Genomic DNA, 15,412 nt, shown 5'->3' on the forward strand with positions numbered 1-15,412 from the left:
GCTGTTGCCTGTGCTCACTTTCAATACCCTCTCCTATGTCAAAGTGCAGTAGAAATAGGCAGATTTGTGTTAGAAGCCTTGGGCTATATTCCTGACCTTGACTGCGCTATGCATTGTAAGCCCTGGGCATGTTCACATGTAAAATGTGGCTGGTTAGGTCATGAGATTCTGGTTAATGACAGCCCATGGCTACACTGCAGTTATGACCGACATTGCCTTCAGAGAAAAAGGGGTGTATCAGGCCAGAAGAGAAGGAAACAACTATATATGGTTTTCTTCCTATGACCCTGACAAGTCCCATTCAATTGTAGGAGGCTTTTTATGCCACTTAGGCTTTATTAGTTTTAGGATAGGACATTTCATCTATAAGTTATAAGAATATTGTGATAATCCCACAATAAAAATTACCTTAAGATCCTAACATTCCTTCCATTTGAGCTTAATGCAGTATTACTGCCATAGACATCGGTGAAGAGCCTGCCTCGGATTGTTATTAATGTACCTAAAAGCAAAACAAACCAAATCCTCAAATTGGTTCTGCACGTATCATTCCAAAACAGATTTTCCCAATAAAACCAGAATCTAGACGCCTATATGTGATGTCCAACACTATTGTCAGAACTGATTTGAAATATTTAAAAATATAGTAAAACATGAATGAACATCATTAAGTAGTCATAGATTAATGTACTATAAAATGAATAACAGGATGAATTTCTTAATAAATACTACTTGAGTCAATGCTTAACTTACTTGAAAGAACAATATTCCACTTTATTCCAAAGGTTAAAAAAATAACTTAAATAAAGTCAATATAAAAATAAAAAAACTTCTGAAAACTAGATAAAAATTTTATGTTATTTTTATGTAATATTTATATAATCCAGGTGTTATGGTCCAGCATAAAAGGAAGTAAAAAGAGATATTAAAGTCTATAAATTGGATTTAAAAATTAAAATTACTTAACAGAGTAAACATTAGTGAAAATTTAAGGCAAATTATACATTCAAAATGTATTTTCCACATATGTGACAAATATGAACTTTTATATAATTGAAACAAAAAATTCTTAGTATGAAACTATGACGGCCTTCAAATACAGCCAAGAAGCTGGCATGATGATTCACACCCGGGGTTCCGGCAGAAACAGGAAGATTGCTGTAATTTCAGGCCCAGCCTGTTTCTACAAAATGAGTTTCGGAATAACCAGGGGTGCTTAGTAAGATATTGTTTCAGTTTTTTAAAAGCCAAATAGGTAAATAAATAAATAAATGATGCTTAAAAGGAGACAATGAAAATTAAACCGTAGGTAAATTTGATGACATAAAGAAAAGAGGAAGATTTAAAGCCACTCTATCAGCCAGGCAGTGGTGGCGCACGCGTTTAATCCCAGCACTTGGGAGGCAGAAGCAGGCAGATAGCTGTGAGTTCGAGGCCAGCCTGGTCTACAAAGCAAGTCCAGGATAGTGAAGGCTACATAGAGAAATCCTGTCTCAAAAAACCAGAAAAAAAAAAAAAAAAAAGAAAAAAAAAAAAAGAAAAAAAACCCAAAAAACAAAACAAAAAAACCCCAAAGACCCACAAAAACAAAAACCCAACCCATTCTATCTATCTGTCTTTTTTTTCTTTCTTTCCTTCCTTTTTAAAAAACAGACTGTCACTGTGTATCCGATAACTCCTACCTTCACCCCCTGAGTTCTGGACTTATAAGTCTATGCAACCATGCCTGATACAAAATGATTGACAACAATTAGGACTTCTATTAGTTCAGGCTCCAGAAAAGGACATTCTCACATGTGTCTATAAAGCTGTAAACTAATAAGATCACGTTATCATAATGAACACTAGATACTAACTAACTCTTGGATGAGCAAAAACACATTATAAGTGACTAAGATTCAGCTTTTGAAAATAAAATTTAGGGTCTGGAGAGATGGCTCAGTGGTTAAGAGCACTGTCTGCTCTTCCAAAGGACCCGGGTTCAATTCCCAGCATCCACATGGCAGCTCCCAATTGTTTCTAACTCCAGATCCAAGGGATTTGACACTTACATACCAATGCACATAAAATAAAACTAAAATTAAAAATAAAATAAAATAAAATTTAAATTTGTCATTATTTTTATAATCAGAAAAATAATATTTATAAATTAAATATACTTCTTATGCTAAAAATAAATTAATTGCCACAGAAACCCAACGCATTTCAACCGCCATAGAACAGACCTGGAGTCCCAGATAGAGGTGTGATGCTCCTTATTGTTGGGGTTCTAAAGCTTTTTGTCTGTAAGATAGTAACAATCATTTCAATGAGCATTTCCCTCTCTATTCACATTCTAATTTTATGACAAAATCTGCTTATTGTATTATTTACATTTCAACATTACCCATAATCTGACTGCCAAAATTGTTTTTTATATAAGAAATGAAATTGAGGACATTCTATTTTTTTTTCAAGACATTTTCTTTATTTCCTAAAAACTGTCTTGCATTTCATGATATTGGTAGTCTGGAATTTTAAAACTCAGTCACCCCCGTGTAAGCAGGTGTGTGCCACATCACATCACAGCAATAGGCCTCCAGTAATCACTCCCGTGCAAGCAGTGTACAACACATCACGGCAATAGGCCTCCACTAGTCACCCCTGTATAAGCAGTGTACGCCACATGACAGCAATAGGCCTCCAGTTAAGATGCTTGGGGATGCATCAAAATTCATTTTAAAGACCTGCTTTTGATTAATACTCTCAAGAAAAGTAACAAAGTCTATTTTAAAACATAAAAAGAACAAGCAGAAAAATGTCAGCAAGGCTCTGTCACCATGAGAATGACAATCCTCTAGAGCAATAAGGTGTAGTTCTAAAGAATTCCAAGGGGATCATCAGTGTGACAGAAAGTCTAATGTCTGTGACAACAGCCCTGCAAAGTTGCCTACGGTCCAATCTGTGAGGCTATCAGGATCTATACATGGCTATTTATATATATATATCTATATGGCTATAGATTGCTAAGGATCTGGCCTTGAAATGACATCCGAAGCAAAGTGAGAGTGACGTAACTTAGGGACCACTAGACCACTGTTGATGGATTTGAAACAATGGAAGATGACCAGGAGCCAAGTGATGTGAACAGCATCTAGAGCAAGAAATGTCAAGGAAACACACTCTCCCCACAGAATCTCCGGAAAGAACGCCACCCCTCGTAGGCACAATTAAAGCTGGAAATCCTTGCTACCTTATTTTTGAATGTGGAAGTGGATAACGGGCTATAAAACTAAAAAAATGAAAGTCCAGTTTTGTGAGAAGGACATAAACTCATGTATTGGTAATGAAAAGATCCCACATACGCTGAAGCTGCACGCCCAGCTGCTGGTGAGCCCTTTGCACGTGTTATTTTCTGCCACTGGCACCCCATCCACACTGACTCTAACGGTGTAGGTGTCTTCCGGCATTGCCCTGGAAAATGGGGGAAGAACACAGGAATCACACAGCAACTGCTATTCAGCATACAGCAATAACGAGAACTACTGCCCGAGTCTATATCACCGTTTCAATAAAGTCCCAAATCCTGAGTGATCTATTTTAAGCCCCACTTTTATATTATTCTTTACACTAAACTACCTAGCACTGCAAATTATAATATCATATCATGTAACAAGTGTTTATTGTGAGTATGCATATGGGTTTTTATTAAAATGCAAACTAAATGGTACCACAACAAACAATGATCATCATGCACAGTATGCCCACTCTGGTGCCCTCAGTTGTCCTGTGCTGTGCTTTTTAAAAACTGTTACTTAGGCCTCCCTTTAAGTAAAAGCTTCTTCAGCCCCCAAACAGGCAGCAAGTCTAATGCAGATAAAATTTTGGGGACTACGTGATTAAGTCAGAATCAGGAGTCACATTTTAAAATGGTTAAATGCAGATCAATTACTTACACAGATCAAATTGAGCTGAGAGCAAACAACGTGAAATGTCATCATACAAAACAATCATTTTTAATTATAAGAAGAATATGAAGGTTTGAATAAGGTTAGTCAAACATTAATAACAGGAAAGCATGATTTGGCTATGTTGGGGCACATCATTACTGATTAATATTAGCCATTTATATTTTAGAAGGGTCCAATAATTATAAAAAATAATAGTTCCAATAATAGTAAGATGGCTGCAGAGTATATATTTATGATGTCATCATGTATAAAGAGTATTATAATTGACCATAACAAAGGGACAAACTAATATCAACATTATGAAATCAAATATAATGGCTGGTAACCAGAACTATTTCCTGTAATAGGCAGTGTGATCAATCTGTTAAAATACCAATATACATAACTGATTTCTGACATGATGATGATAATGTTATTAAATGTACATTTAAATAGACAGACCTAGTATAGCATGTAATTTGAGTTGAATGACTTGAATCTTTTTCCACATCACAAGTAATTGACTGGAAAGAAGAAACTAATTGCACATGGTTTCCCAATTCAGTTCTTTCAGCTCCATAGTTGAACTGATTTGCTTGAGAAAAACCTGTAAAAAAAAAACTATTATTAATAACATTCTATTTCTTGAGCTCTCACAGTTGTAACCCAGCAATGAACCATTCACAATGTAATAATAGTATTAAAGCAAAGTCAACTTATTTCATAAATTCCCTCTGTTCAAATTCTTTGAGAACATAAACATTGGCCTTGAATTAACTTATTCATGAAAAGTTTTTTTTTTTAATACACATAAGGCCGGGCGGTGGTGGTGCACGCCTTTAATCCCAGCACTCGGGAGGTAGAGGCAGGCGGATCGCTGTGAGTTCGAGGCCAGTCCGGTCTGCAAAGTGAGTCCAGGACAGCCAAGGCTACACAGAGAAACCCTGTCTTGAAAACCACACACACACAAATACACATAAGGTGGAGAGAGATTTGGGAGGACGGAGAGATCGCACTTTCACGTATATAGTCTACAGTCCTGTATACGGAAGCTGCCTGTGGGCATGTGCAATGCAGACTCCAAAATTCTATTTACTTTTATCAGAGAAGTCCTTTGAGGCAACAAAGACGTGGGAACTTTGAAAAAGAAAACAGACACACAGATTGAGCCAAAGGACAGAGGAACCTATTTGGTGAAGCTGTGATTAGAAACAAAAGTAAGAACAAGAGTATGAAAAGCTAACCTTTTTTTCAAAGGACCAAATAGAGACTATACACCTCATAAAACTGCTATGCTCTCCATTTTTCTTCCTTCTTTCTTCTTCCCTCCCTCCCTCCCTTCCTTCATCCTCCCTCCTTTCTCTCTTTCTCTGTTTTTCCTTTATTTTCTTAATGAAAGCTTGAACTTGCAAGTGTGCACCACCATGCCTTGCTTTATGCTCTACATTTTAAGCACAGTTCACACCTAAGTGCTGAAAAAGGCCGCGCTAATAGCTACTAAACATCCATTACAAGAGGGTTAGAAAGGTCAGCTACAGGCCCACCGCGATTTGCTAGTCTTGAGTCTGTAGTTAATACCTGTCATGTTTCTCCCTCATCACTAACTATAGATGTCACTCATCCTTATGCAGTGCTGAAGCTAACAGGGCAACAGCAACCTTCACCTCTCGGTGGCCAGAAATCTTAGTTGCTTTCTTTTTGATGCGTTCTGTTGCTGCAGGTTACTTTTCACAGTTATCCCTGGATAGAGCATCCAAGAGATTACGCTCCCCAAATACCATGAATTCCAGATACACTCCTCCTTGCTGCCACTAAGCAGAACAGCATTACTTCTCCATGATAAACAGAATGAATAATCTCTAGCCATGCACTCAAAATGCCTGGTGAAGTCAAGCTAATAAAGCAGTGTTGGTAATTTCCACTCAATTCCATTTAAAACTCATGTTGCAATCCACTGGAGAAGCATTTCCCACCTAGGAACTTGGACAGCAAGTTCAAGTCCAGTATAACATAATTATTTCTCTACCACTGGGCAGACAAGGCATTCAGTGATGCTTTAGTGAAAACAGTACATAATCTTTACCTTGTGTAACCTCTATCACAGGGCTACGCTGCACAGACCTATGGCACAAGCCTTGGACCTGGCCAAGGAGGGAAGCTGGTGAGCTGAGTGGTGGAATTAATCTTCATTTCCACCCCTCTGGCAGGTAGCTTGAGACATAGATTTGTGTACTTTGTTCTCACTGCTGTGAGTCCTCGCTCATTTCAGTGCTTTTTTTTTTTCTTTCGGGCCCTGAATAATCAATCACTTGCTACCACCCTGCAGCCATACGCAGACATCACTGCATCTTGAACCACTATGGTTGCCATGTGAAGACACTGACCGTAGGGTTTTTACAGCTCAAACTACTAGGGAGCCTGTCAGTGGAAAGTGAGGCACGTGTTCACAGTGACGTTGTAGCATCGGTGACTATAATCAGAGGTGATGGCATGATGTGACAGAGACACGGGACACAAGCGATAAAGATGGGCATGGGAACTTTTCAGAGGGTGGAAGGCCTAGAAATATTGAAAAGAAATGCATTTTTGGGAGAGGGAAGAGAATGCACTAAGGCAGAGGGGGGACCACATTTGTAGAACCAAATGATAGAAACTATGTTTAGAGCAGTCTTAGTAAGAAGTAATGTGTGTGTGTGTGTGTGTGTGTGTGTGTGTGTGTGTGTGTGTGTGAGAGAGAGAGAGAGAGAGAGAGAGAGAGAGACAGAGACAGAGACAGAGACAGAGACAGAGACAGAGAGACAGAGATGTGTAGGGATTTGGATGGTTTCTTTTTTAAATTTAATTTTATTGTAATTTATTCACATTACATCCCTATTGTAATCCCCTCATTCTTATCTTCCTGTTCCCACCCACTCTCCCTCTTCTGCCCTATTCCTCCACCCTAGACTTCTGACAGGTGGGGACCTCCTCCCCCACTGTCTGACCACAGCCTATCAGGTCTCATCTGGATAGCCTGCATCCCCTTCCTCTGTGTGCCCACAGGGCCTCTCCGACAAGGGGAAATCATCAAATCGCCATCAGAGTTCCTGTCAGAGACAGTCCCCCACTCCCCCTCCCCTTCCTCACGTGGAGAATGAGCTGTCCATTGGTCTGAACAGGGGGTCTAGGTTCCTTGCTTGCAATGTCATTGGTTGGTGTAACAGTTTGTGCAGTGCCCTCCTCCCCGGGTCCAGATCCACCCAGCCTTGGGAATCTCCTTGTGGGGCTCCTGACAATCCACCTCCAGTCCTTCTATCCCCAATTCTTCCATACAACTTGCAGCGCTTCACACAGAATCCGGCTGTGAGTCCCAGTATCTGTCCCGATCCCCCACTGGGTAGAGTCTCTCAGAGGACATCTGTGTTAGGCTAATATGCACTTATAAGTGATTATATACCATGTGTGTCTTTCTGGGTCCGGGTTACCTCACTCAGGATGAGCTTTTCTAGTTCCATCCATTTGCCTGCAAATTTCTAGATCTCCTTATTTTTGATAAGTTGAATAGTATCCATTGTGTAAATGTACCACAATCTCTTTATCCTTTGGTTGAGGGACATCTAGGTTGTTTCCAGGTTCTGGCTAATATGAATAAAGTTGCTATGAACATAGTTGAGCAAATGTCTTTGCTGTATGGTAGAACATCTTTCTGGTATATGCCCAGGAGTGGTATAGCTGGGTCTTGAGAAATTCCCAATTTTCTGAGAAAGCGCCAGATTGATTTCCAAAGTAATTGTACAAGTTTGCACTCCCACCAGCCATGGAGGAGTGTTCCCCTTTCTCCACATCCTCACCAGCATGTGCTGTCACTTGAGTTTTTAATCTTAGCCTTTCTGTGGGGTATAAGGTGGCATCTCAGAGTCATTTTAATTTGCATTTTCCTGATAACTAAGGGCATTGAGCATGTCTTTAGGTGTTTTTTGGCCATTCAATTTTCCTCTGTTGATAATTCTTTGTATTTTAATTGGGCTATTTGGTTTGATGGTGTTTAATTTCTTGGGTTCTTTCTATAGTTTGGATATTAGTCCTTTGTTAGATATCGGGTTGGTGGAGATCTTTTCCCAGTCTGTAGCTGTCGCTTTGCTTTGTTGACAGTGTTCTTTGCCTTACAGAAGTTTTTCAGTTTCATGAGGTTCCATTTATTAATTGTTAACCTTAGAGCCTGAGCTGTTGGTGTTTTGTTCAGGAAGTTGTCTTTTGTGTCAATGAGTTCAAGACTCTTCCCCACTTTTTCTTCTAAATGATTTAGTATGTCTGGTTTTATGTTGACTTGGACTTGAGTTTTGTGCAGGGTGATAAATATGGATCTATTTGCATTTTCCCACATGTAGATGGAAAGATCTCCCATGTCCATGGATCATGAGAATCAACATAGTAAAAATGGCCATCTTACCAAAAGCAGTCTACAGATTCAATGCAATTGCCATCAAAATACCTACACAGTTCTTTACTGACATTGAAAGACCAATTTTCCACTTCATATGGAAAAACAAAAGACCCTGAAGAGCTAAGAGAATTCTATACAATAAAAGATCTTCTGGAGGAACATCTATCCCTAATCTCAAGCTGTACTATAGAACAACAGTAATAAAAACTGCATGGCACTGGCGCAGAAACAGACAGGTGGATCAATGTAATCCAACCGAAGACCTAGAAATAAACCCACATACTTATGGACACTTGATTTTTTGACAAAGAAGCCAAAACCATACAATGGGGAAAAAAAGTTAGCATCTTTAACAAATGGTGCTAGTCTGACTGGAGGGCTACATGTGAAAAAAAAAAAAAACGGATTGTTTCTTTATGTAGAGAAACACTCAGCTGGGTGCGACGGCACATGCCTGTAACCCCAGACCTTGGGGAGTTAGAGGCAGGCGGATATCTGTGAGTTTGAGGTCATCCTGGTCTACGAAGCAAGTTCAGGACAGCCAGGGTTACACAGAAAGCAGTGTCTCAAATAACAAAACAAAACAATTGAGAAACAGTCAAGGCTTTGACACAGGAGTGTCCTTTCTAGACACACTGCTGTTCTGATAGTGAACTGCTCAGCAAATGATGAAAACAGGTTAGGGTTAGTAGTTTGTTCCAGAGAACACTGAAGGCAATAAGTATAGAGGAAAAAGTGATGGACCTTTAAAAGTATTTTTAGGTAGGCAAAATAAAAGTGTATTGTCAGACTGACGGAGATAACGAAACAGAACACAACAAATAGCTAATGCAAAATAGCTAAAAAGTTAGTTTAATCCTTATATAGGCATATAAAGATGAAAAACTATACATAGGAGTAATTATGATATATGAAATATTTTATGATATTAAATAATATTAAGATCGGAAATAAATCTAAGAAATGAAACCAATGAATAAGTAACTAGATAATAGTTGATTAATTAAAATACATTTTTAAATGTTCTTCAAATAATATTAAAGAGGCACTTTCTGTTATTTTACTATAAAGGTAAATCATAAACATTTATGGAATTAGCTAAGGTGCAATTGTTTTATAGAATAAATTTCTAACAATTTTGTCCAGATTACTTAAAATCTAAAATTATTATACTTTGAATATTATATAAATTTAAAAATATTTTCTTAAAAATATCAAAGCACTTAGTTTAAAAATACCAGCATGGTAAAATTTTGTTTTATGTTGACTTTGAAATTATTAAAAATTATTTTATATTGAAATATTTTCTACTCTGTCATTAATGCATATTTATTAAGTTGTTTAAATGTCATACCATAATTACATTCAGACTATATCCCCAGAACAATAATTTAATACCAATAAACAGAAAAAATGGTGAACTCTGAAAGGTCAATAAACTTTATTTCCTGTGAATAATCCTATTTATAATAATATAAATGACACTGTGACATAAATATCCTGTTTATTATGCTAATTAATGTTAGGGAAAGGTAAATAACTCCAGAAAGGTATGGTGTGACTCACTGTTAAACTACTGTACATTTTCATTGTCTTACAAAGTCCACTAGATCACACACATGCAATACTGCCTAGTTTGACATCAGACTTGATGCAAGACTTCATTGTGACAGATACTTGCCATATCCCCAAAGACTCTGGCCTCCAGCTCAGGTAAAAAAGAGTCCAGGCTTCAGACTGTCAACTCCTGACTGGAGTCTCAGGGCCAGCATTTCTTGCCAGGTTGGCTTTAAGTAAACCTATAGATTCTTTTTCTCCTCACCAGAAACATCCCCATCGTCTCTGCTGCTGGAGCCTGAAATGCTAAGTAGTGTATATAATGTTCAGTTTGGTACCAGCTCAGTAGATCTCACCTCGCAGTTCATCCATTACCTGCTGTCAGCCATAAAAGCACTAACGTTTAGGTCCAGCATTAATATCCCTTTTAAAAATAACACAAATTAACTTCTACCACCCCCTACTTTTCAATTTTTCTCTTATTCTTTCTTGCATGTGAAATGAAAGAAAGGAAGGAAAAAAAGAAAGAAACAAACAAACTCAGCAAAGAAGAGACCTTATTCTTCAAAACAAAAACCTTGACTAGACAACTTATTCAGCATAGATTAACTATTAACATTGCATATGAAAGACACTGTCCCAGCCAGGAGTGGCGGCGCATGCCTTTGATCCCAGCACTCAGGAGGCAGAGGCAGGGGAATCACTGTGAGTTCAAGGCCAGCCTAGTCTATAAAGCAAGTTCAGGACAGCCAAGGCTACACAGAGAGACCCTATCTCAAAAAAACAAAAACAAAAAAAACTCAAACAAACAAAACAAACAAACAAACAAACAAACAAAAAATCCAAAAAACCAAAAAAACCAACAACAAAAAGAACCCAAAACAAAACAAAACAGACACTACCGCTTGATGAGGATTTTTAAAGCTATAAAGGCAGTTACTAATAAAATAGAATTGTGAAAAAACACATGGAAGGCACAAGGCCAGCACTTGAAAACCCACATCTTTTCTTCTGCCAACTTCTGCTTATCTTTGGAGTTCACATTGAGTTTGTGACATGCAGGAGGGCTGCTGGAAACTAAAGAATAGAAAGTTTTGCTCGTGACACGCTTGAGGATGTGACACATGTGTTTATTTTTATAGCAGGTACATGCTGTAACGATGATGCGTTAACATAGGTCTTCCTTTTGGCATCTGAAGAGAAATGTGGTGTCCAGCAGTCATCCTAACAAATGATCACGGTTTTACCTTAGAAGTAACTATATCATCAGATGCAAATATGTGAAGATGTCCAAGTAAAGCCACAGAGAAAATATGAAGAAAATCAGCACGATTTTTAGACATTTTAATTACTCGTTTTTGCCTCAAAACTGGATAAATGAGGCTGGAGAGATGGCTTGGTAGCTAAAAAACACTGGCTCCTCTTTCACTGGACCTGGGTTTGGGTCCCAGCATCCACATGGTAGCTCACAACAACTTGTAAGTCCAAGTCCATTGCATCTGACACCCTCTCTGGCTCCCATGAGTACCAGGCATTCATGTGATGCAAACAGGTTAAGTAGACAAGACAAAAAGAAGAAAAAAAACCACAAAATGCTGAAAAGACATATAGGTTTGACGTTAACCTAATCTTAAGGAAGAAAAGGGAGTGAAAACTGGTTACTTGGTAAAATTAATTCTAAGTTTAATTCTAGATAAGTCACTGGGCAAAAAGCTGACACCTCTGGAAGTTTTCCAAACCACATGATTACAGGAAGGGTTGGGTGTATCCTGGAAACAGAAAGGATGAGGCTTCAGATGGAAACTCCTTACATGTTGATGCGTTCCTGTTCTTTTGAAGGAAAGCTGGAGACAGGAATCGCCAGGCACATAGTGCTGGGTCTACTGATAGCAGCAGCCCAGCAGTAACGCCCATGCTGTTATCATGGAAAATGGCAGTGTTGTTTAAGCTGGCCGTTGTCATGGGCTGTGTAGGCTGTTTTGGTTTCTCAGGTTTACAAAGCTGTCACGAAAGTGAGATGTCCTCAAATGTTGTAAAACCATGGGGAGGAAGGATACAGAGGAATGATTGGGAGAATATGATTTTCTTTATATTTTCTCTGTGGTTTTATTTGGACATCTTGACGTATTTCCATTCAATAGTTCAGCTACTTCTAAGGTAAAACTGTCATCATTTGTTAGGATGATTGTTGGACACCGGATTTGTCTTCAGATGCCAAAGTGGAGACCTGTGTACTGTAGCATGTACCTGCTATAAAAATAAACACATGTGTCACATCCTCAAGCGTGTCACAAGTAAAACTTTCCATTCTTTAGTTTCCAGCAGCCCTTCTGCATGTCACAAACTCAATGTGAACTCCAAAGAACAAAAATGAAAGCTCAGTGGATAGAGCAAAGCCTGTGTAACAGGCATCCTGGCTATGTTACCCTGTTCCACAGTATTAAGGACCAGCAGCTGGGAAATGGTACCCATTTCACTGATGAGCAAGCCAATGGTCATCAGCTCCAGGTAAAGTCAGATTAGAAGCCAGTTGGACTGAACCAACACCCATGTCATTTCCAAACTATGAAGTGTAATGTGACCGAACACTTCAACACAATGTGTGTGCCAGCTATTGTCATAGAGAAACAGAACTGACCAATGCCTCCCCTCCCCTAACCTTCTAAAACAGAGACATGAAAACCAAGCTGGGAAGACAGACAGTCAGATAATATAAAGTATAGCTTGAAAGCAGCATAGCTAATGAGGTCGTGGATGTACCAGGACTGCCTAAAGGACCATCCTTGTTATCACGTCACTCACCATAGGGAAGTTACTTCTACAATACCACTGTTTAAAACACATTGGCTCAACACTATAATTGTAATAGCACAGATCTTTGCTCCTCAAAAACAACCCAGTTATTATTTTTTTCTTTTTTGTTTTGTTTTTTTTCCTTCAGTGCTTGGGGTAGAAGCCAGGATCTGAGCTATGCAAGCAAACCACCACTGAGCTACACAATCCTCCAACACTAAGCCTAGCCTTTTGAGCAAAATAATCCATAGAAACCTTTTGCCTTCTAAGAGCTAAGGGTCATTCAGATTCTGTGACGGGCCAGGAGTCAATTTTCTAGAGGGTGGAAACATAGAGAACTCAACCTCCAAATCCACACTTTCTCCAATATCTTGCTTTTACCTAAAAAGTTTTATAGAAGAAAATATTCACTCCTGAGCTTTCATGTGTAAATTAATCGTCACTGTATCACATAAATTCCAGATTCATCAAGACATCAAAAAAACCTATATTAAATTTACTTTTTGGTTTAAAACTATATTATTGAAATTAACATAGAAAATCTATACAAACCTAATATACTATATACAATTTAGTCAGCTTTAAATACCTAAAATAACATACCTATAAAATCATCATATCAAGCAGTTCTACAAACTTATCCAGCATCTCTACATATTTCTTTCTAGGCCCTTTCACTTAATTTTTAAAAAACTGTAATAATAACACTTAGCATATAACCTTTTCCTTAGCAAAATTTAAGTATGCAAGTCATAACCCCAGTAAGATACTATGATGTACAACATACTATGCCATGCTTAGGCCACACGCATTTCTCATAACTGAAACTCAGTGCAGTGCAGCCAGCCAATGCTCACCATGCCACCTGCTCCCAGCCCCTTACACCCACCGTGCTAAACTCTGCATCTATAAAGTAGAAAAAAACAATATTTGGCCTCAGCGTAAAAAGAGAATTACACCAGCACAGTTTGAGTGTGATTAAAGCACAGAGTGTGTGTGTGTGGGGGGGGGCGGGGGCAGAGACGCAAATGTGAGTCTGCAGGTGTTTCAGATTCAAATGGAATCTAACTCTTCTCTAAACTGTGGCAAAAGCAATCAGAAAGTAGGGGTTGGGAGGAAAAACGAAAAAAAAAATTATTTTTTCCTTAACACTTCATGTTTCATCACTGAAGTCTGAGAAGTCTGAGCCTAATTGTTTTAAGGGTCCCAAAAGGGCAAAGCTTACAGCTAAGGAACGGTGCCCTCTGAACCCTCCTAAGCAGGTTTGGTCTGCTCTGTGTAGCTAGACTGCAGTCGTGGTCCCTGTGCCGGAAGCTCCCCTTTGAAGGCAGCAGGAAGTGTTTGGGTGCCTTGGATTGCTACTCTTTTAACCAGAACTTTCCTCTTGTGGAGGTTCAGTTTCTGATGAAAACCTCACAGCTTCCCAGCACATTGTCTTAACCCCTTTTTTACAACATAAAACAGATGCGATTAAGATGTCTTTAAAAACTTTAACAAAAACATAGTCTCCCACTCCTATCTGCCTACAAAAGCGGCACTAGCGTCTATTACTCACCATTCGGGAACCTAATCTGTTTGCCGCACACCACCGAGACATTAAATTTTATAGAAATGTTAGAAGTAGTAAAATACATTTTAAATATGTACGACAGAGTAACTATTTCCACATGCTCCAAAGTCAGAAGTTATTTGTTATTTTAAAGACCAAATAGGAGATTTTGATAAAGTTTCTTTAAAAAAAAAAAGCGTTTCTTTCATGTTCTTCAACAATTCTTAGGTGTCTGAGTACTACTGCCTGTAGTGTAAGATGTAAAGCCCGGTGGCTAACGGAACCGCGTATTTATCTCCTCCTGGGAGGAGGCGCACTTTAAATCGATCTATCTGCCTTCTCCACCAGGCGAGGAGAAAGCATCATATGTAACTCACGTCTTGATGCGGCATGAGATAGGGTTTATGCGGCGGCAGGAGGGAGCCCACGTTCTGCTTTCTGTTATCTTACATCACTAATATTCTATTTCTCTCCCAACATCCGGCCTCTCCACTCCCCTAGCATACTACATTCCAGCTACGAAGGAGTAAAACTGAAGACTTAAATTGCTTTCTCTTCATTTTAGCCTCTGAATCCGGATTTCTCAGTGTCAAACGAGGCGTTGCAATTAGAGTCCAAGGGATCAAGTTGATAAGAATGTTGTTAGGCTTTTCTTTTTAAGTTAATAATTAATCAATTAGGCTTATTTTTTAGTTAAAATTACTTCTTGAATTTAATTAATTAATTGCTATCAAGGAGGAAGAATTCAACCACTTTGGCCAAGTGGCCAAGACTTTTCCAGCGGTGTGTGTTTTGTATTCTTTTGAGTTCTGTGGATTAGCAATGTGGAACCCCAGTATCGCAAAATTAAAAGAGGAAAATACCTCACTCTCGGTGCTTGCATGTCACACACGCAGGGCAAGCATACCTTGTCCTTTGATAGTCAGTCTTGTCGCTCCATTTATGCTGCCATATTTGGGTATAACTTCCGTCACTTTGGGACTCGTGTCAGAGCCACCTGAAGCACACACAAGGATGGTGGTGATGAAATAATCCAGACCTTCATTTCAAACACCACATTTCACATTGCTAGTGTAAGGTGTAAATAAGCTGTGACTAATGCCCCAAACAGGGATCTAAGCACTTAAAATAAAACACTCACTGGCCTTGTGGAAAGAAGTT

The 15,412-nt window shown here is 38.7% G+C and overlaps 1 protein-coding gene across 1 annotated transcript in view; it reads right to left on the reverse strand.

Annotated features, from left to right (window-relative positions):
* PKHD1L1 (PKHD1 like 1) overlaps nucleotides 1-15,412 on the reverse strand; it is a 144,008-nt gene that overhangs the window by 126,613 nt on the left and 1,983 nt on the right. Inside the window, exons 2-6 of the mRNA XM_084803031.1 lie at nucleotides 15,159-15,248; nucleotides 4,392-4,536; nucleotides 3,345-3,453; nucleotides 2,226-2,283; nucleotides 409-502 (exon numbers count right to left, since the gene is read on the reverse strand). Coding sequence (XP_084659157.1) covers nucleotides 409-502; nucleotides 2,226-2,283; nucleotides 3,345-3,453; nucleotides 4,392-4,536; nucleotides 15,159-15,248 — 496 coding nt within the window. The remainder of the gene's footprint in view (nucleotides 1-408; nucleotides 503-2,225; nucleotides 2,284-3,344; nucleotides 3,454-4,391; nucleotides 4,537-15,158; nucleotides 15,249-15,412) is intronic.

Source organism: Acomys minous (genome assembly GCF_964271855.1).
Source record: "Acomys minous genome assembly, chromosome: 12".
Lineage (NCBI taxonomy): Eukaryota > Metazoa > Chordata > Mammalia > Rodentia > Muridae > Acomys > Acomys minous.